Source organism: Neltuma alba, unplaced genomic scaffold, assembly GCF_004799145.2.
Source record: "Neltuma alba isolate B1F8T4 unplaced genomic scaffold, ASM479914v2 tig00011128_pilon, whole genome shotgun sequence".
NCBI classification, from domain to species: domain Eukaryota; kingdom Viridiplantae; phylum Streptophyta; class Magnoliopsida; order Fabales; family Fabaceae; genus Neltuma; species Neltuma alba.
In genome coordinates, this window is record NW_021635864.1 from 262,596 (window position 1) to 283,198 (window position 20,603).

At 37.6% G+C, this 20,603-nt stretch overlaps 1 protein-coding gene across 1 annotated transcript; it reads left to right on the plus strand.

The window, feature by feature from the left end:
• Positions 1-1,973: 1,973 nt before the first annotated feature.
• Positions 1,974-3,804, plus strand: LOC114761684 (cyclin-D3-1). Its single transcript, XM_028951107.1, has 4 exons — positions 1,974-2,621; positions 2,714-2,915; positions 3,007-3,137; positions 3,236-3,804. The coding sequence occupies exons 1-4, from the start codon at positions 2,121-2,123 to the stop codon at positions 3,512-3,514; spliced, it is 1,113 nt and encodes a 370-aa protein (XP_028806940.1). The 5' UTR covers positions 1,974-2,120; the 3' UTR covers positions 3,515-3,804.
• Positions 3,805-20,603: the final 16,799 nt, after the last annotated feature.

Sequence of the window (20,603 nt, forward strand, 5' to 3'; positions counted from 1 at the left end):
TTCCAAAATTGTATCGCCCTCTAGTAGTTTTCCCTTCCCATCGCATAGAGCCATTATACCCACCACGCCCTTTCGACTTTCAATCCTACTGCTTCATTATCGCTCGCTGACCTAAAGTTGTAAAACCCCGCCTCTTCTTTAATATGCTAGACTTCATAGCCTTCCGCTTTTTGTTCTCAGAATATATGAAAAAGTTGACCTGCAATAAGGGCCGCTTGTTTAAAATTGTCTCCCGCTAAATACAGCCAACAATGACAACCCTTTAAGTGAGCAACACGTACAGAACCAAGAATTCAATTTCTGTATGAATGCAAATGCCCTGCCCTACGATCCATCTAAATGCCCATGAGCCTGGACTATTGTACTGATCTAATATTGGTATGGGTCTTTGGCAATTTGACAGTGATTCGTAACGATAGGGCATGTTATTTATCATCCATGTAGCTGGTTCCATGACAAACAGGGGATCGGAATGCCCCGTAAGTTCTCAGCGAGGGAGTCATATTCTTTCAGTTCATCCCCCCCCAAAAAAAAAGCAAAAAAAAAAAAAGGAAAACAGAAGGACCATTATTATTCAGAGCTCAGGAAATCCGATATTTCTCGACCGCACCGTTTCAGTTTATTAGTCCTCGAGCACATAATATACATGTCATATAAAGCAAACTGGCATTCGAGATTTGCGTATATGAATATAGAAGAAGAAGGTGGGTGAGATGAGGGGAGCATGGGGGGGGATAGAATATGTCTTCCAGTCAAGTAAAGATAATGTAGTTTAGTGCAAGATCCAGTTCTAATTTTGGCAGGGGTCGTGGACACATGAGCCAAGTTAATACCAGGCGAGGTGTCCGATTATTATATGGAAGGCAGTGGGTCTAAAAATTTAAACTTGAGGCAGCCCCGAGAAGATGCAGCACGAGGAGGATTCCTAGTTGAGAATTAAAAAAAATGATCATGGAAGTTGCAAGCTCAGGATCGACGCCCTTGACTTATTAGTCTTATTTTAATAATGGAAGCGACAATTTGAAGCGTGTAATTTGCATGGCGAAATGATAGAAAAAGGAGGGAATTGAGAGAGGAGAAATATTTGTTTTATAGGGTCAAATAAAAAATGTGGAGAAAAAGAGATGGTGGTGGGGTGGAGCGGAATAGGGATTTTACTGGAAAAGCTGGGACCTTGGCTTTCTGAGAATCATGGCTGCACCAGATCAGAACAGAGTGGCTATTTTTAAGCGTGGGGCACTCCGTTCCATTTTTTTTCCACTCCCGCCCTGCCCCTCTCTTTTCTTTCATCTCTCATTAATTAATGCCTCTTCTAATCACCCATCCTCTGTTCCAAACAGACTCAGTGCTCAATAGTCAATATACCCATCGCCAAAACGCCAGAGAAAAGAAAAGAAAAGATGAATATTTCAATCAAAATTTATCCCCTTCTTTTTCTTTTTGGAGAAATCATTAAAAAAAACTCTAAAATTTGAAAAACACTGATAGAGACCATTGACAACTTCATTATGGGTTTTAACAACTTCATGACTTATGGTTATTGTCAAAAGCTATAATAAAGTTGTCAAGAGTTTCTATCTGCGTTTTTTAAATTTCAGAGTCTTTAATTATGATTTTTCCTTTTCTTTTTCCCCCTTAGAAAAGAGATTGCACATATGCAATTCAGTCACGGCTTTTCTGGGTTCTTTTCCCATACCAATTCTCACCGTCTTCTTGCGGGCAGTAAAAATAAAAATTGCGATAAATTCCATACAGTTGATGTTATTATATTTATTAAGATGCAGTAAAGGTGTATGGGAGATTGAAAACTTAAAGCGCCACAAGCATTCCAATTTTACCACGCATGGGGCAATCGTCACGTGCCGAGTAATTGTAATGCGTGGCCCATGATTCGGGTCTTCATAAAGTAAAACGACTCGCGGCGAAACCTCTCCGATATAACGCTTGCTTTTACTTCTTTTGTCAATCCCTTCTTTGTCTCTCTTGCTTCTCTCTCAGTCTCGCCCCCGCAGAGACTCGGAGAAACTAGAGATGTCTCCGTCAGGGCATTTCACAGCCCTTCTTTTCCCCAGCGTATGACGAACTAAACAAAGATTCCAACTTGCCGTCGCTTCGCAAACATGGCTCATCATCAGCATCAACTAGACAACCCCAGGTTCCATTTGGATGCCTTGTACTGTTCTGAAGAGCACTGGGAGGAACAAACTGGCCCCGAGTATTTCCAACAGGAATTAGAACAAGTAGACGAGTGTTATCTTGGCTGTGATACTCAAACCAAGTTACCTCCGGTGTTGCTCGAACAGGACCTCTTTTGGGATGATGAGGAGCTAACGTCTCTGCTGGCCAAAGAGCGTGAAAACCAACTCTATACGTTACTGGAAACCAACCCTCTTCTCTCCGACGCTCGCAGAGAATGCGTAGAGTGGATTCTGAAAGTGAATGCCCACTACTCTTTCTCTGTCCTCACCGCTGTTCTCGCCGTAAACTACCTCGACAGGTTCCTGTCCCACTTCCAGGTTCAGGATGGAAAGCCTTGGATGACCCATCTTGCTGCCGTCGCTTGTCTTTCCCTCGCCGCCAAGGTGGAGGAGATCCATGTCCCTCTTTTACTCGACCTTCAGGTGTGTACTACTTCCACTCTCTGTCCCTTCGTTCCTTCATCGGGATGGACATTTTGATGTTTTTTTTTTTTAATTTTCACTCAATTGTGTAGGTGGAGGACAGCAGATACCTGTTCGAAGCCAAAACCATAAAAAGGATGGAGATTTTGGTGCTTTCCACTCTTGAGTGGAAGATGAATCCGGTGACACCACTATCGTTTCTTGATTACATCACTCGGAGACTGGGCCTAAGGGATTATCTCTGCTGGGAGTTCCTCAGGAGGTGCCAAGGCATTATTCTGTCAGTCATTACAGGTAATTTCGCAACGCTCAGTTAACTGATCGACCTGGACGACTCAACAATGATGCATCTTTCAGGTTTTGACATGTGATGTGTGAATTGCAGATATGAGGTTTATGCGTTATCTTCCTTCTGTGGTGGCGACTGCGACTATGATGCACGTAGTGAATGGCGTGGAAGCCGGCCTGGGAATGGAGTACAGAAACCAGCTGCTGGGTATTCTCGGAATCGACAAGGTAAAATATCCTCTTTGCTTTTGGACAGTCTGAAGTTCTGAACATTATAGTTTGAGTGTGGATGGTGTATTAATGGCTAATATTTGAATATATAACAGGACAAGGTGGAGGAGTGCCACGAGCTCATAATGGAATTCACGACAGAATTCCAGGTGAAGCAATCCAACAAGCGTGCGTTTGGTTCCCTTCCCGGAAGTCCAAACGGCGTGATGGATGCGTCGTTCAGCTGCGACAGCTCCAACGATTCGTGGGCCGTAGCTGCGTCTGTTTCGTCGTCGCCGGAGCCTCTCTCCAAGAAGGCCAGGACTCAAGATCAGCTTCTTCTAAACCATCCTAATTCAGAATTCCTCAGTATTCCCCCCGCTCCCCGCATCTAATCTTAAGGATGGTCTCTGTATGTTCAATAATACTAATCTATCCCCATTGTTTTTTTTCCCTCTTCCCCGCTTATTTTTGTATGCCAAGTTAAATTGCCAACCGTCTCTGCGTAAAAGTACTTGCCCGGCTCCAATCCGCAAGTCGCAAGTCATTAAATAGACGTTCCATGAAATCTGAGATTGTTGTAAATGACTGGAAGCGGTCGAGCAGAGATCGTTGGCATTTTATCCGGAAGTAATTAAAGAAGATGATCATAGTAATGAAGTAATTCATGAGTATTTCTTTCTTATAGCTGCTTGAAATGAAGCAACATATGTGCATGCTCTCAAATTAATTTGTGCAACTTGTCATCTCATTGATAAATTTTAATTTTAACTAGGCTCCAAGTCATATAGTAAAGCTCAGATGACGATCCCCGTATAATTTTTGGCTGAAACTGAAATGGTTGAGGTTGAAGGTAGTGAAGCAAGTAGATGTGCTTGGGGGAATCAATTATCGAAATGTGGGGGGAGGGGAGGGAGTTGGTAGTGGAGATTCATGGGAGGGGGAAAAAACATGTCGGCCACTGGAGGCTATTCAAATACAGATTTTATGGCCATTATTGGGGTGTTGACCTCGTTGAGAGTGTTCAGTTCGGAGTCGCTTTTGTTTGATGCGGTGTTACTATTATTCGGTGCTCCAGGGGTAATTAATTCAACTTTGCATTTAATACCTTCACACCCTCCATGTGTTTAGATTGCCATAGACATTATTTTTTTTAAAAAAAAAAAAAAAAGCGCTTGCTATGATCCCTCCAGCTGGTTGCTGGACTGATATTTGATCCCCTGCTTTCTCTCTTTATTTCTCCCTTTGTTTTCATTTTTTTATTAAAAATTAAAAGAGAAATATGTTCTTTTCCTTGTGTCTTTTTGTTTTTGCATAAACCAAGGAAGACCTTTGTCTTTATGTATTTGGTGATCTTGCTGGTTCAGCAACGAAATTAAACCGACGAAATCGTTCAAGAAAAATTCTAGTTGAGTACTTCTGATTTTGGATCTAAATGCGTTGCATTGAGTCTCGTCGTATTTAATTGAAAGTTGCACGGGGAAAAGGAGCAGGTGAGAGGAGAATAGACTCTCACTCTTTTCTGTTCTCCTTTATTTTAATAAATATAATCCTTATATTTTTAATAAGCTAAGTGCAGGAATCCATGAGACTAATTCTGTTCTCATAACAAAACAAAAGAGGAAAGAGAAATGGTGAGTGCGTTGATCTTTTGTTTTTTTTTTTTTTTTTGCTTTTAACGAGTCAAGAATTGAGAAAGATAGAGATGGGTGGATATGTCCTTGACATGGAAGCTCAGTTGTCAAAAATTATTCATCCAGAATTTAATGTCATGTTTGACATACGTTATTGTTTATTCGTCTAAGAAAAGTGTGAGGATTTGAAAAACAAGCAAACAGCAACGCCTTAAATGGCCGAATTTTTTTTAGAAATAAAAAACTTGAGAAATCAAAATTATACAAGAACCTCATGACGTGCAAAGTATTCTTTTGATCCTATTTATAAGACAGGGAGAAGATATTTTTTAGTTTTATTTATAGGGTATTAAGAGATTTTTTGTATGGATGTATAATTTTATCTCTCATTTATTATTGTGTTAATTTTGTTTACATGAGATATAATGTATATTAAATAAAAATAAAGTTAAAAAGTTATTAAATTTTAAATAAAATTTAATAAAATTTAAGATTTTTTTTGTCTATGCAAAATATAAAAAAATGATTTATAAATAAGATAAAATGCGAGTAATGTTTTAAAAATGATGCCCCGTGAATGTCGGAGTTTGTATATTAATTTAATAGTAAAAAGATGGGTAGTTTGGGGTGGACGTTTGACCATGTTGATATGATAATGATACACCTATGTACATAGTACAGATATAGGAGTTGTGGGATTTGGTGCAAATCTTACGGCAAGGCAGCAAATTTCACTCACATGCAGCAACCCCTTTGAAATCTCGTATGGGCACATCGGAATCTATAGCACGGTGATTCCTCTGAAAATCACACTCAAGTGGCAGATTAGAAGGAGAGCAACCCAAGAGGGAAGCACAGGAATATACAAAAAAGAAAGGATCATATTAGGTTTAGATTAGATAATGGAACAGAGATTTTGGATGCAATCAGATGCAGGATCACAGATGGGGCAGGGGCAGAAAGGGGGAGGAATGTTGAAACTTGGGAACAAAATGTATTGATTTGGTTTGAGATGTCTTTGTTGTTTGTGTGCTTTTAGGTGGAAAATGGAGGAAGACTATTTCAACTCAAAAAGAAAAAGGGCACATAAGACAAATGACAGTATTGCTCCCAAGGAGAAACCCCACTTGATTGGGGGCACTTCCCTCCTTCGTCTTCCCTTTGTTTCTTTTGTGAACACATCTCATTATTTTGATCCTTTTGACTCGCCCCTCGATAAAGTCTTCGCACCAGTCTTTGAGAGAATCGCATTCGGTGCTATTCCTCGCTAGCACTGAACTACGCCCCCATTCTGCCTGCTTTTTTTAAACTCCTTCCCTCCCATCCTTAATTCTCATTCCACCATGTGCCATCCCCATGTTATCTTCCTTAATCACCATTCACTTCCCTCCACTTACCAACTAAACCCGCATGCTTGTTTGATTTCACTAAAATTACCACGTGATTTCGAATATGGTACTGCCCACCTAACATGCACAGTGAATTACCCTGCAGAGAGACTGCAAAGGTGGATGGTGAAAAAGACATTCATTTTACCCTCGATTTTTTGTTTTATTTTCTTCTCTCCAGTCTTTCAGAGGATGAATTATACAATGGTGAATGAATTACGAATATGAGGAGGGGATTTGGAGTCCCCTACCATCTCTGGTTCTTTAACTTTTTTGTATTCCCGTCTTTTCACTCCACTAAAGCCGTAAAGACTGGTACAATTTACAGTATGATTGTTACTCGCTCTCTTTAGGGGATTCTCTCCTGTTCCTTCTGCCTTTTGGAATTCTTTATCTGTTTCCCTGGTTTTTATTTCAACCGGGCCATTCTTTCCACATTAGATAAACACTACAGTTTGGTCCCCGATAAATTCAATTAAGATTCGGAGAAGTGCAAAAGGTAGATGGCAAAGCCCAAAAAGACATAAAGAAATGGCAGGATGGCTCAAGTACTGCTATGCGTGTTAGACGCATCAGGGGACCATTATTATGGTCAGTGCAGGGACGGAATTAAAACCAAAGCACATGCCAGCTTCGCTTACTCGCTAATTTTGCACACAAAATCCCTCTGATTAAATAAATACGGTTTCTACACACTTTCATTTGCTTTGCCAATTAGCATTCCCCAAAAAGTTCTGGTCCATCGTCATTAACCTCTACGGGTGATGGGAGGAAATCACAGCGCGAACAAAGACTTTTCAACTACTTTATACGATCCATGTGCCATCCCCATTGATATTATCAGGTCAGAATGTGACACTAGTACTGAGCCCCTTTGTTTTTCTCCTTCTTCATATTTTATCAGTTCTGGGTCTCTAGAAGAAGAAAGGACAACCCGGGGGGAGGGGGCCCACAGAAAACTGGAGGGAGGTCACAGGCACTGGCGGGCCATGCCGTGATCTACACTCACAATTCACACACGATAACATCCAGTTAAGGTACGTGCGTGTTAAACGTATTTCCTAGTTCGCACAATTACAAGTACGGGCATGATTGGATTTGAAGATATGATTAAAGAACAGATTGGAAAGGAAAATGGTGTAATTTGAGGAAGCTAGGGAGTATGGTGAAACTGGGAGTGGGACCTGAATACAGAGATTACAAAGTGATTGGGAAGAGAATTAAAGAGTAAGGGACAGGGGATACACATTCCCAGCGTGAAAGTCATAATGAAGGAAGCAGAGAGAGCATGGTAGAATCCAAATGTGAAATTTAATCTGCCCCCCAGTCCCCAGACGCAGGGGATGTTCACACCTGTTGATCACATGCAATATCTAAGAGTAGAGAGACTGAGAGGGAGGGAAGGGGAGAGAGAGAGGGTGTCCATTCAATGGGCCTGTGGGCTTGGGCTGGTGGAGTCACCATCCAAGGACCCAAGTAATGCCAAACCTAGGGGCTGTTTCTGCTTCTCAGACTCTGGGGAGGTAGACCAGCCTTTGCTGGCATTCTGAATGAATATTTGGAATTTTGGGAACAGGTTATGAAGTGATTGGGCAACCGCCGCTCTCGGACATGTGGTCCATTCTTCATCCCCCGTGATCCTTATATGCTTTGATTTTTGTTTCGCCATTTTCTGTAGAATAGAATTGACACCCAAAGAATTACAGAGATTTGGTAAAAACTGGGGGGGTAACCCAGAGAGGTTGAGATTGAAAAGAGGAATGTGCTAATTGTGTGCGGAGGGGAGTGATGATGACATATCGGAAGGGAATGGGAGGAAAGGGACAAGAGCAGACGCTGTGAGCGTCGGTAGGGCTTTCGGCCAAAGGAGAAGGAAATCATTCACAAATTGGCGCCAAACTGAACAACTTTGAACAGGAGAACTTGGAGACGGACAAGTCAAGAACGGATCAAATTTGAAGTTTGGCTATAATACGCAAAAATCATGACTCACGAGTGCTTCTGCAGCTGTGATGTTACCGCAGTAGTACCTAACACATCAATCACAGTTCACAGGCCCTCCTCAATGACTCTGCCAATACGTTGGCCAAAAAAAAAACAAAACAAAGCTATGCCAAAACATAATTAGTTAATTAATTACTCTTTGGATCTGGTGGGGGCCCTTTTTCTGCATATAGACCTGTTTGTTGTTCGGTTGAATGGAGCACGATGCAGATGTGGAAGAAAATATGGCCTGCTTCTAAGAAATGAGCACTGGGGAAGGAAGGAAGCGAACTCATGTGCTTAGCAGATGAATGAATAAATGATTATGAAACATCGTGGACATAAATGTATGTGTTGAGTGGAGTGCTGACAATTCAAATTAGAAACAGAATGTTGGGTTTTGCATTCCTCGGGAAATTAATGGACGTGTGGAGCAATGGGCCAAGCAGAACAAGTCCATAAAATAATGAGCTTTTAGGTTGTTAATGGGCTGAGATATGACCCCACCAGATCTGAAGTTGGGCCGCAACCCACAAACATAATTGAAAGGAAAAATTACACTCAGATCCCATAAAAGACAATTAATTTAAAAAAAGTATTTAGAAATCCCGAGATGATTCCTAAGTTTCCAGGGACTTGTGTGTAATAAATTATAATTGTGAAATTATCTATTTACCCTTATTAATTTAAACCCAATGCGATTCATTTACAACCTCAACTGTGGCTGTTGACAACCCGAGTAGAAGTAGTTCACAACCTCGGCAATGCCCCTGACATCCCACAGAGTGAGTTGTTAGGAACACTTTCGAGGTTGTCAACCACTTCTTCTCGGGTTGTCAACAGCCACTGTTAAGATTATAAATGAATTGCTGCAATAAAATTAATGAGGATAAGTAAGTAATTTCACAATTACAATTTATTACACGTAGGTTTTTGGGGATTTCAGAATCATTTCGAGATTTTTAAAAACTTTTTCTGAATTAATTGTCTTCTATAAGATCTGAGTGTACTTTTTCCTAATTGAAACATCCAAAAAAAGGGAACAGGACTATCGCATCCATGACTATCCGCCGAATGCCGACCCCTATTCCTTTACTGTGTGGCTGGCAATTCCAACGGCGTAAGGTAATTTTATTTTTTGAGTTTTTAATTTCACTCATTACAATTTACAAATAATGCGGAGCCTTTTGTATCGTTAACTATTTTCAATCATTAAATAGGGATTAGAATGATTTTCTTTGTGCCGACGTAAGTCTTCGTCGTAAAATTTGACTCCCTACAATATCATAGAATTCTTGGACTTTTCTCCCTTTAGCTTGTGGTTCATATTTTTTTATTGATATCTCTCATCGTTTCTGTTTCTAATTCAAGGTACTTTTTTGCCCGTAATAATGAGGGTTCTTTTAGAAAAGCGAATGGTCGGGGTATTTTTTTTTTTTAATTCATAATATACACGAGAGTTGTTGTTCTGTGGGATTAGGATGAGTGATTATTGAACGGAGCTGACGTCTGTATGCAGTTTGAACAATGGAAGACGAAGCTCATGAATGGCTGGAAGAGAATTGAAAGGTAATCACGACCTTTTGAATGGAATGGAATGCATTCCGCACATTATAACCGCGATTTTTAATTGTTGATGGGGTGTTTGGATACTCTTTTAAATCCTGATTTTGAGAAAATCCATCCAAACACCTCATGAAATCCACTAATTGATTAGCTATGCCAAAATCATGGTTTCAAGACTAAAACTATGATTTTTCATGCAGCTATTGTTTCCCACTTTATGCGTAGAAACCATGATTTTATCAATATACTCCTTCGGTCCTAATTATAAGACCCAATTGACTTATTTGAGGAGATTAAGAAAGTAAGTTAAGTTGGTTATTTATAATAAATAAGTGTTGTCATTCCTAAAATATCCTTGCTAATTAAGTATATTGGCTAAAACTATCATTATTAGAAGGATTATCTTGGAAAAAAAATGCATAAATATAAGAGACAAAATGGATTAGGGTCTTATAATTAGGATCAAATAAAAAGTCAAATGGGGTCTTATAATAAGGACCGGATGAGTATATACATATTAATTATTAACTAATCATTATAAATAATAAATTGGTCTTACATGTATATTATTTATTAATTATTTATATCTTTTCTAGTAACTCATACATGAAAAAAATAATTCTAACAACAATCACCTAAAACACTAGTGCAAAATACCCCTTTTGGTTTCAGTTAAAAATATACTTTTGCTACTACATTGGAGGTGTAGTAGAAGGTAGAGAAGCGAAAGATAAGACTTATGGTGTTGGTCACAAAGGAACAGACGCCATAAGTCACAACTTACGGCTTCTGTTGGTCACTGAAACAGACGCCATAAGTCATTTTTTGGGGAAAAAATAATAAAACACAAATCCAATAATTACCAATTACTCATGAACTAATATGTATAAACATATCTGTACATATGTACATATCCAATGTCAGAATGACTAAAAATGCCAAAGCTAACCTAAATTTCAACAATTGCATAAATTTGTAATAACACATAAGCATAAAAGCGAGATGCTCTGCCTAATTTGGCTGGCATGCTCTTCAAGCTGCAAATATTGTTGCAGGAATGAGAGAAACCCAAAGATAAATCCTCCACTTGAGAACATTATTTCATACGAGATGTTACCTTTGACAAATAAAGCTGACAAATAATTTAAAAAAATAACCTTGAAATCTGAAACTGATAAAAGATGTAAACGTAGTTGGACTTGTCCAAATAAGGGATCCAATAACAAGCACCAGGACTCACATATGCCATCTTTTCAATTCATTATAAACATGGAACTATATAATAAATAAAGTTTTCTGTATATACAGATCACTATTAAATACCAGGTAGAGCATAACATGTATAAAGCTTCCTAAATTGTGGAGATACCTTAGTATGGTCAAGGGGGTTGTAAATATGAAGCAACCCATTCCCTCCGCTCTATTTTCTTGTCTAACAAGGACATAATATTCTTTGTCTGACTCAATATCTTTACTTTTCCATAGATCATTCTCACTGACTATATCCCAAGAATTACCTTCTTCTGTCATAAACCAAAAACTTTCAAAGCATTCTAGAACATAAAAAATAAAAGGCTTTTCTACAACTCAAAAATATGAATGTCTTGAATCTCAACGTGAAAGTAAATTACTTTGTAACGTAATAAGCAACAAGTTTTAAAGATAAAAGCATGTTTGGATGTGTACCAGTTGTATTCTATGAATTTCATGCCTGAGCACATTGAAGTTTTTTAAGAAAAGTATTATTAGAGTTGTTCACTATTAATCATCCACAATAAGTGTGGGAGATAATATTGTATTGCACATCATGATCAAGCAAAAGGGTGTAATAAGGAGAAAAGACTCCACTCATAAAATACTTTACAAAACAAATATAAAATAGTATAGTCATACCTTCTGAAGACCATTGATTCAAGTTAGTAAATTGGTCTTACATATTATTTATTGATATTTATATCTTTTTTAGTAATCACACATGGAAAAAATAATTCTACTAACAACCATCTAAATACTCATTTTATGAAAATCACTTTTTCATAAAATATTTTCTCTAAAATCACTTTTATCATTTATTTTTCCTGAAAACTATTCTCTAAAAATTAATCTGAACACCCTCAATGCCTAAGGTCACAGGTGCTGTGGTTCTTCCCGCTCAGTCAAATTTTTTTTAGTACACACTATATCAATTTTAAGACAAGTTATGAGTTTTGATTTAACGCATTCAGCCCAATCGGCCGAAAGAGGATCAACTTCGGCCAACAAGTAGCAAACACAAAAAAAAAAAAAAAAGAATGGTGAGAATCCAGTAAACCCAATACAAGTATTGCCCAAAAATCGCTCCCAATAGAAGAAGGATGTGGTTGCCAAAATAAAATGTGACAATGTGAGGTAATTAAAGCAGTGCATGTGAAGTGAGCGTACTGGAGGGACTCATGCAGACGGATCCCACAAAGCTAATTACTTTTCCACCATGCATCTATCGCCACCATCTTCCCTTTCTTCGTCCTTCCGGAATGCACTCGGGTACGCTCTCTATCTATCATTTGTGAATGGCTCATTACCATGGTCCGTAATGGAAGGATATTGTGTGGTGGGTCTATTTTTGCCTTCATTACTTCTCTTTTTTTATTCTTTCTAGTTTCATATTGGCTAACTTCTACGACGAAGAAATCAAATCAGATCGGTATTATGAATTACAACATTCAACTTTTTTTTTTTCTAAGCATAAGTATCCTTCTATTAGAGATAATCCTATTCGAGGCACTGTCATGCATTAAATAAGGCATCTCTTTCAACAAGAATTTAAACCTTAGTTTACTATGTTATAAGGGACTAACTTCTTCTACTAAACTCAATCATGTTGGTTATGACATTCAAATTTGATTCATCATCTCTTATTACTTGGGAGTTGCTAGAGCTCTCAAATTCACCGGCTGGGCCGCAGGCAATTTGGAAAAAAAAAAAAAATGAAACGCGCGCACAAAACCCACAAGTCACGAGTCACAGTACACCTAACATTGTAACATCAACGGGGAATCTCCGGGTTGTTTTACCCAATCAATCGTCATCATTACAGTCGTTGATATTATTTTGTCTTCGCCTAACAAGTTTACTTTTGTACGCACACACGCACCCAGTTTCCCTTGTGCTTCGTCCCTGCTTGATAAGTGACAACGGCGTGCGGGGGCAAAATTTAGAATTGTTTAATATGAAAATTATATTTAAATAAAAAAAGCGACAAACAATATATTATATTCATATTTTCGTCGGTCATTTGTTCTAAAATTCTGGTGATGGGATGGCAGATGAATTGGAGGGGGGGGGGAGCGGGAAGCGGGGGAAACTGTGGAGGACGAGGTCGAGGCCAGAGTGCTTCACTCGCAGCTGTCGTTCGTAGCAGCGGGACTAATGTGAGCACTGATAGATCGATCGAGCTATCCTCGCCTGAGGGGAAAAAGGACGGGGAAAAGACAACGATGAATAGTCATGTTATCAAGTGTGTGGTTCAGGAATAAAATGTAGACAGACTCTAAATAATGAGTGGAAACAAATTGTAGCATGAAGTGGAGACAAATCACGTTGGCAGGGACAAGCGAAATGGGAGTGGATGGAGTTTATTGTTGGAATGACAAGTACATGCATGCAAAAAAGAAAAAGAAGATGAGTGGGAACGGCATGGATGAGAGGAGAAGGGAACACCACAAGCGTCGTTGTTAATTGTGGCGGGCTTGGAGAAGTACTAGTTTGATTCCATTAATTAGGTGGGGAGAATATCCTCACAAGATTCACGCATATTCCTAACCTCTCATCAACATTTGTCCTCTAAAGTCAAGTTTAGGTCTATAGTTTCCGATTTCCTCCTCAGATGGAATACCGATTTTATTGGATCAGCTGCCTTAGCTTGCAGGGGTAGTTATCGTTGTGTGACAGTAACAGGCATTGTGGAAAGAGAGGGGAGAGCTTTAAGAGCACGTGAGGACTGAGGAGCGAGGTGGGGTGACGTGGAGGGGGAATCTTTGGGTAAGATTCTCTGCCTCCGGCTGCCTCCCCGAGGAACGTGGGTGTGTCTGAATGTGACTGTCGTTTGGATGCGACGTTCACCAATCCACATGCCACTCCATCCCCGGGCCCCACCGGTCCTCCCACCAACTCTCCTTTTTCCCTCCGCCGCCGCTATTCCTTTTCCAATTTTTATTACCGCCGCTCTCTTACCTACCGTAGTAAGTATCTCCAGTCCTCCGCCAATAATTACTTCGCGCCACAGATCCTCTAACTTTAGATATCTCTCTGTAACACATGCGACCGAATAAGAAAGATTGTGTAAAATCTTACTACAACTCCAGGGAAAAGTGGAATTTGAAAGAAATGATCAGATAAGACGGTTTATTTAGTAAGTAGGGTTCAGTTACCAAACCAAAAAATATAAAAAACACACACCCGTAGAATTCAGCGGTTAAGCTTTTAATTTTACCATAATTAAGGGGCACCGTGTCCGATCAAACTTTTATTAGTACTATATTATGTGTCGTGTAGATTTTGGAGAGTTGAAGGGAGTAATATTTGGCCACCCTCACTAGAATGGGGTTCACCAGTGTAGTTGCGGGCAACGGAATTGAAGATCAGATGCGAGTGCAGCTAATGTTTGTGAAGAATATCAATTTGCACATAATGATCTCTCTGATGAGTTGGTGTGTCTATCATCAAGTGATTCAGACGAAGGGACTGTATTAATTAAACTATTGAGATGCGTATTGGAATCGGAACGAAGATCACTAATGGCAGTTAATGAGACTATGCGTGGCTTCGAGAAAATTTCCAACACTGTGGTCGCTCTTCATCGTCATTTCGGTCTTTTCAGTTGCGCGGAGGTGTCGTACGTATGCAATCCCAACACGCATCTTTTAATTATTTCTGTACCATCACTTTTTTTGTAGTGCCTTTTGTACCGTCACTTTTCACAGCCTCTGTTTTGAACCAAAACACTTTTAACAGCCTTAAAATACCATATTACATGTCACGTTTTCTGACTTTCGATGCGCTGGGTGCCTAATTACCGTCCAAGTGGGCCGCTTTCCTTCAATATTGCCCTACCACCCTTTGTTTTATAATCAAATATGGGAAGAAAGTGGTGGGGTTAAAAACGCTGTTTCCACTTTTTCAGTTTAATATTTTGGCCACACAAAAAAAAACTTTTTCAGTTTAATACTCTTCCGATCCTTAATATAAGACTCATTTAACTAATTTGATGAGATTAAGGAAGTTAGGTAAGTTAGTTAATTATAAGAAAAGTAACACATTTTTCCTAAAACACCATAATCATCTTTCTTAATACCCCCTCTCTCTCTTCTACTTGATTATGGTTGAGAGAATATCTATATGGGTAATTTAGAGAAAATTGATAAATATGAGAAATGGGTCTTATATTTAGGACTAAAACCAACTCAAGAATTGGGTCCTATATTAAGGACCGGAGGAGTATATATATATATATATTTCCATTTTTACGGCCCCTCGCCGCCTGTGTCGGCGGTCCCGACTCCCACGTAAGGCGTAGCTCTTGGCTTTTGGCTTTAATATCTCAGACCTGTCGCGCGCAGCCCCAACGTATGAATAACATGTCAATAATTGTACGACGATCCCCTCATCATAGTGCGCTGCTTTCCTCCATCCTACTTCCTCTTTCTCCGTCTCCTCCTCCGCCTCCCATTCCAATGCCAAAGGCCTCCGCCAAATACTCCTCCACTCTTTAATATAAAACTTAATTATTGAGTTGATTTTGATTCTAAATATAAGACACATTTTTTATACTTATCAATTTTTTCTAAATTACCTCTATGGATACTCCCTCAACTATAATCAGGTAGAAAAGAAAGAGGGAGTATTAAAAAAGATAATGATGATATTTTAAGAAAAACGTGTCACGTTTCTTATAATTAACTAATTTACTTAACTTTCTTAATCTAATCAACTTAGTTAAATGGATTTTATATTAAAGACCGGATGAGTATTATTTTTGACCATCCATCACCTATGTCCCCATCATGTCGCTGACTCACACTGCAATCTTATTCCTCGAGTAATAATTCCACAAAAATGGTTTTACTTCGAGCTTCGTTGTTTGTTTTAGCCATTCATGTCAGGTTAAAAAGTAAGAAGAATGGCGAGGCACGATCTTAAATTTTGTTGCATCTAGTCTGCGTCTGAATTATAAATTAAGAGAAAAAAATCCTAAAAAATTCCAAATAAAAAAAAATATTGCACGTATAATTATTGGCGATAAATCAACCTAAATACTATAATAGAAAACTATACTGCTTGATCGAAGATCAAACATCAGTTATAACTAATCTGCAATGAATTACGTTGAGATCTGATAATGGTGAAATCTTGCACAAACAAAGCAATCGTTCTCAGTGAGAAGGACGTGCGGGCGTGCAATATGCCGGCCCTAGAAGCTGGGAAGTGAGGATTCCTTATTTTAAATACTGCATCCATTGAACGATTCCGTCCAATCACAATCCTCACTGCTATGACTCAAAATATAAAATAGACAGCCAGTAATGGACAAACCCACCATGGTTTCCATTTTAAATGTTTGTTTATTAGCCTCTTGGCAGCAAGGTCCGTGCGCATCGCAGTAGCTGGGGGAATCTTCACGGTCACTGCGAAGACAAGTTCTTAAATTGAATCAAACAAGAACGTTCAAGCTAAAACATATATCTTGTTAAATAAGAATATAAATTTAATTTGATAAACTTTTAAAGAATTGTTAGATTAGTTTAGATGCCATCGTGTGGTGGGTGGTAGCTAAATCTTGCCAATCACAGTCCTTGTCTTTGTCCGTAAACTAAGGGTAGTGGAAGTCTGTCTCCGTTTCTCCTTTATTTTTGTTATTTGTCCTCTTGCCCTTTTCAGCCCGAATTGGAGGCCTCTTAATTTTTGTGTGGCTGAAAATTTTATAAGTATCTTTAGACTTTAGTTAGCCGTAGGCCTCCGGGTTTGAGGAACACAGAAAAAAAGTTGAAACCACCCTTGACCAATATTCATTTTAGAACCACATGCCGGCGGCTCCACTCATTTTTCACTCTCTCTCTATATACTCCTCCGGTTCTTAATATAGGACTCAATTATTGAGTTGATTTTAGTCTTAAATATAAGACTCATTTATCATATTTATCAATTTTTTTAAAATTACCCATATGGATACTCCATCAACCATAATCAAGTCGAAGAGGAAGAGTGGGCATTAAAAAACATGATTATAGTGTTTTAGGAAAAACATGTCACATTTCTTATAATTAACTAACTTTCTTAATCTAATTAAATTAGTAAAATGAGTCTTATATTAATGACCGGAAGAGTATATAAATATATATTCGCTTTTCCGGCGACCGTGGAAATAGAATGGCCCCTGTATTACAATCGATTTGTCTAGATTCATGCATATGGCAGTGAAAATCAATTAATATTAAACGCAACGTGACTCTGACTCTTGGCCTCTTGCGTCTAATACTTTTATTTTCATTTTAAAACCAACAATATTCCGGGGGGGGGGGGTGGTATCTTATTAATTCTTTTCGCAGATACATTTAAAGACCGTTAAACAGTATAACATAACCGCGGGATGAAGCAGATTAAGAGAATTTAATTTTCACTTCATTGAACGAAAATATAATGTTCCTATCACTGTTATTCAATAATCATTGTTTTTCTAATCCCCACAAAATATAATGGTCGCTGTTAAATTTTAAATTATTTTCAGCGTGTTCATCGACTTACTTAAATACAGATGAGATTGTAACAAATTAAAAGTCGTATAATAAAGTTATTTAAAAAAAATTAGTTACAGCTGATTGATGTTTTTATCAGACAAATATAGGTGGGTAGTTTTAAATAAGTCATAGCATTGAGAAAATTTGTTACATTATTAAGTCATTTCTAAAGTTGCTTTGGTTTGGTTTTTCATATTTGTTCCTAGTAGTTAAAAACTATAAATTTGAACAACATATGCTCTTTTTTATCTCCTAATTGGGATTTGATTACAAACAAAATATTTCATCCGATTTAAAATATAAGCTAAACTTTATCCATTATGTTTATAAAAAAAAACTACTTAAAATCAATTTAAAACAATAAATGTGTGAGGTATATATTTGTTTTTCCTGATATACCCTTGTTAATAAGTAAAATATGTAATAAAAAATTAAAAAGGAAAAAGAATATATAAGGTAAAAACAATTGTTATCTTATAAAAAAATAATTCTTTTAAAAAAGTTTAATTTATATTATGAATCGGAAAGAGTGTTTTGTAAAGTTGTTTAGACCAGAACTAAATTGGACTTCGTGACCGAGAAAAGGAAGCATCCTTTCCCCAAAACAATAAAGTTGTTGACGAGAAACAGAAAAACTTGGCCGCGTCATAACTTCAAAAGCATCCACTACGGGAAAAATCTATTTTACTGTGCAACTTCCCCGAGCAATAAAATCAATCAATACAGGGTAAAAAAACTACAACATTCCTAACAATTTGTTGCTTCTTTTTTTTTTTTCCCAAAGACATCAGAATTAAATTCGGAATGCTAGCTATTCTCCCCGCACCTCAATTTTTCCGCTAACCAAGAAGCCATGACAAAAAGGAGGGGAAAGGGATGCCGCAGCCCCATTCGGCGATAACAGCGCCCTTTTTTCAACTGAGTTAAAAATAATGTGGTCTGGGCTTTCTAAATAATTTGTTTTAACTGTAATTTATTATGAATTACAGGACAATCTGATGGGCATTGGATGCAATTTCTTTGGTTTTTCATTTGATCTGCTGGAAGATACTCCTTCCGATTCAAAATATAAGCTAAACTTTATCAATTTATATCTATCAAAAACTAGCTAAAATCTGTTTAAAACAATAAATATGTAAGACAGTTTTTTTTTTCAAATATGCATTTATTAATATGAGAATAAGTAAAAAATACAATAAATGAATCAAAGAGGAAAGAGAATATGTAAAATTGAAAAAAAAATTCATCAAGTGCCTAAACAAAAATAAATGTTACCTTATAAAAAAATAAATCCTACTAACAAAGTTTAGTTTATATTTAGTACTGAAATGAAAGGAGTAATATGCTGTTTTAAATATCTGAAGCCAGTGATTAAGGAAAAAAGGCGCGTGAATATATAACAAAAAGTATAATAAGGGGGAAAACAAAAGAAATGGGCCAAGAGACAAAAATATCAGAGAAACGAGGGGAATCTTTATTTAAATATTATATTATTACTGCTAGATACTTCTGAAGGGCGCATCCCGAGCATCAGGGTAAATTTTTTAAAAAAATGATAAAGGGATAAATTAAAAATTTAGGCAAAGTTCAAAAAGGACAATTATCATTATTTTCATATTCGCGTAATAGAAGGATCAGAGGGGAGCGGGAGACAAAAGAGTAGAAGAAAATTTATAAAGAAAGTAATCTACTCGGGACATTGAAATTAAAAAAAATAAAGAAATTTTTTGCCTTTTGCGGGGTGGGGGCCACATCGCATCTCAAAAGATTCACATGAGCCACGGAGTTTGACTCTTCGAGACAGTGGTGTCTGCGGTCGGCACCAGCGATTGGCAAAAACCACGAGGATTCCTTTCCAAAGATGAATCTCCCAGATACGAAGCGTGGCCAGGAAAAAATTGCACCCCAGATTCAAAATAATAATAATAAATAAATATGTACTAATTATCAATAATAATAAAATATGAAAGCAGTAGGCGGTGGTGGTGATCGAGGAGCGTGTGGAGGGACCAATGAAAAAAAAAAAATAAAGGAGGAGACACTAAATCACAATAATATTGAGAATGTTCAACTTTACGGCTTCTCAATAATTAAAAATAATAATTACTGATATCAAAATTATTATTAAAGTTCATTTAAATCTATATTGATTAGGATAGTAAGAATTGAGTAAAAAGTAGAATCAATAATATTATCTCCAATTCTAATTATAAGAGCTGGTTGACTAATTTGAGGAGATTAAGGAAATAAGTTAACTTAGTTATCTGTAATAAATAGGTGTTGTCTTTCCTAAAATATCATTACTAATCAAATTTATTGGCTAGAACTACCATTATTAGAGAGACTATTTTGAGAAAAAAATATATAAATATAAGAGATAAAGTGGATTGAGTTCTTATAGTATGGGTCAAAATAAAAGTCAAACGACGTTTTATATTAAAAACAGGAGGTAATAATATAATTATTCTTACTGTTTCATCCTGGTTTGATAGGTTCACTCTAATCCGAATCAGTTCTTAATTTAAACTATGAATCAAACCTGACTTTAGGCGCTTCATCAATTTCTGTACCAACTGGTCCGGTACGGTTTTTTTCCCTCATGGGAGGATGGAAAAAGGGGAAAGTTTGAGGGAGGAAAAAAAGCAAGCCGGTTCGGGCATGGGTTTCGCCTCAGGGGGAATCTAGAAGACTGGGGCAATTTCGTAATTGATGGGGCCATCCCACTTGTCGATGCCAGAAGGTTTCCTCTGTGCGAGTCACACTCTCCCACACCCCACCTGGCACTTCCTCGTTAAATTATTTGGATTCCTTTTTATGTTCGGTCTTAAATAGGTACTCCCACATCGTATGTTGTTGTTGGTAACTTTTCATATTTTAATTCTTTTGTAATTTTCAAAAATACTGAGAAAAACACGCACAGCAAATCGCACCAACAGTGAGTGCGAAAATCTATCTATTTAAAAATGGAAAGCCAGCCCAGGCTGGTTGGTTCCAATGTGCATGCCAAATCATTTACTCCTCCGGTCCTTATTATAAGATTTCGTTTAACTTTTTATTTGGTCATAATTATAAAACCTCAATCCATTTTGTCTCTTATATTTATGCATTTTTTTTCAAGATAATCCTTCTAATAATGATAAT

What these genes read in the sequence shown, in the direction of transcription:
- LOC114761684 (XM_028951107.1), top strand. Translation starts at nt 2,121, where the DNA reads ATGGCTCATCATCAGCATCAACTAGACAACCCCAGGTTCCATTTGGAT. An exon ending in TATTCTGTCAGTCATTACAG is followed by an intron (nt 2,916 to 3,006) that starts GTAATTTCGCAA and finishes TGTGAATTGCAG; the next exon opens with ATATGAGGTTTATGCGTTAT. An exon ending in GTATTCTCGGAATCGACAAG is followed by an intron (nt 3,138 to 3,235) that starts GTAAAATATCCT and finishes AATATATAACAG; the next exon opens with GACAAGGTGGAGGAGTGCCA.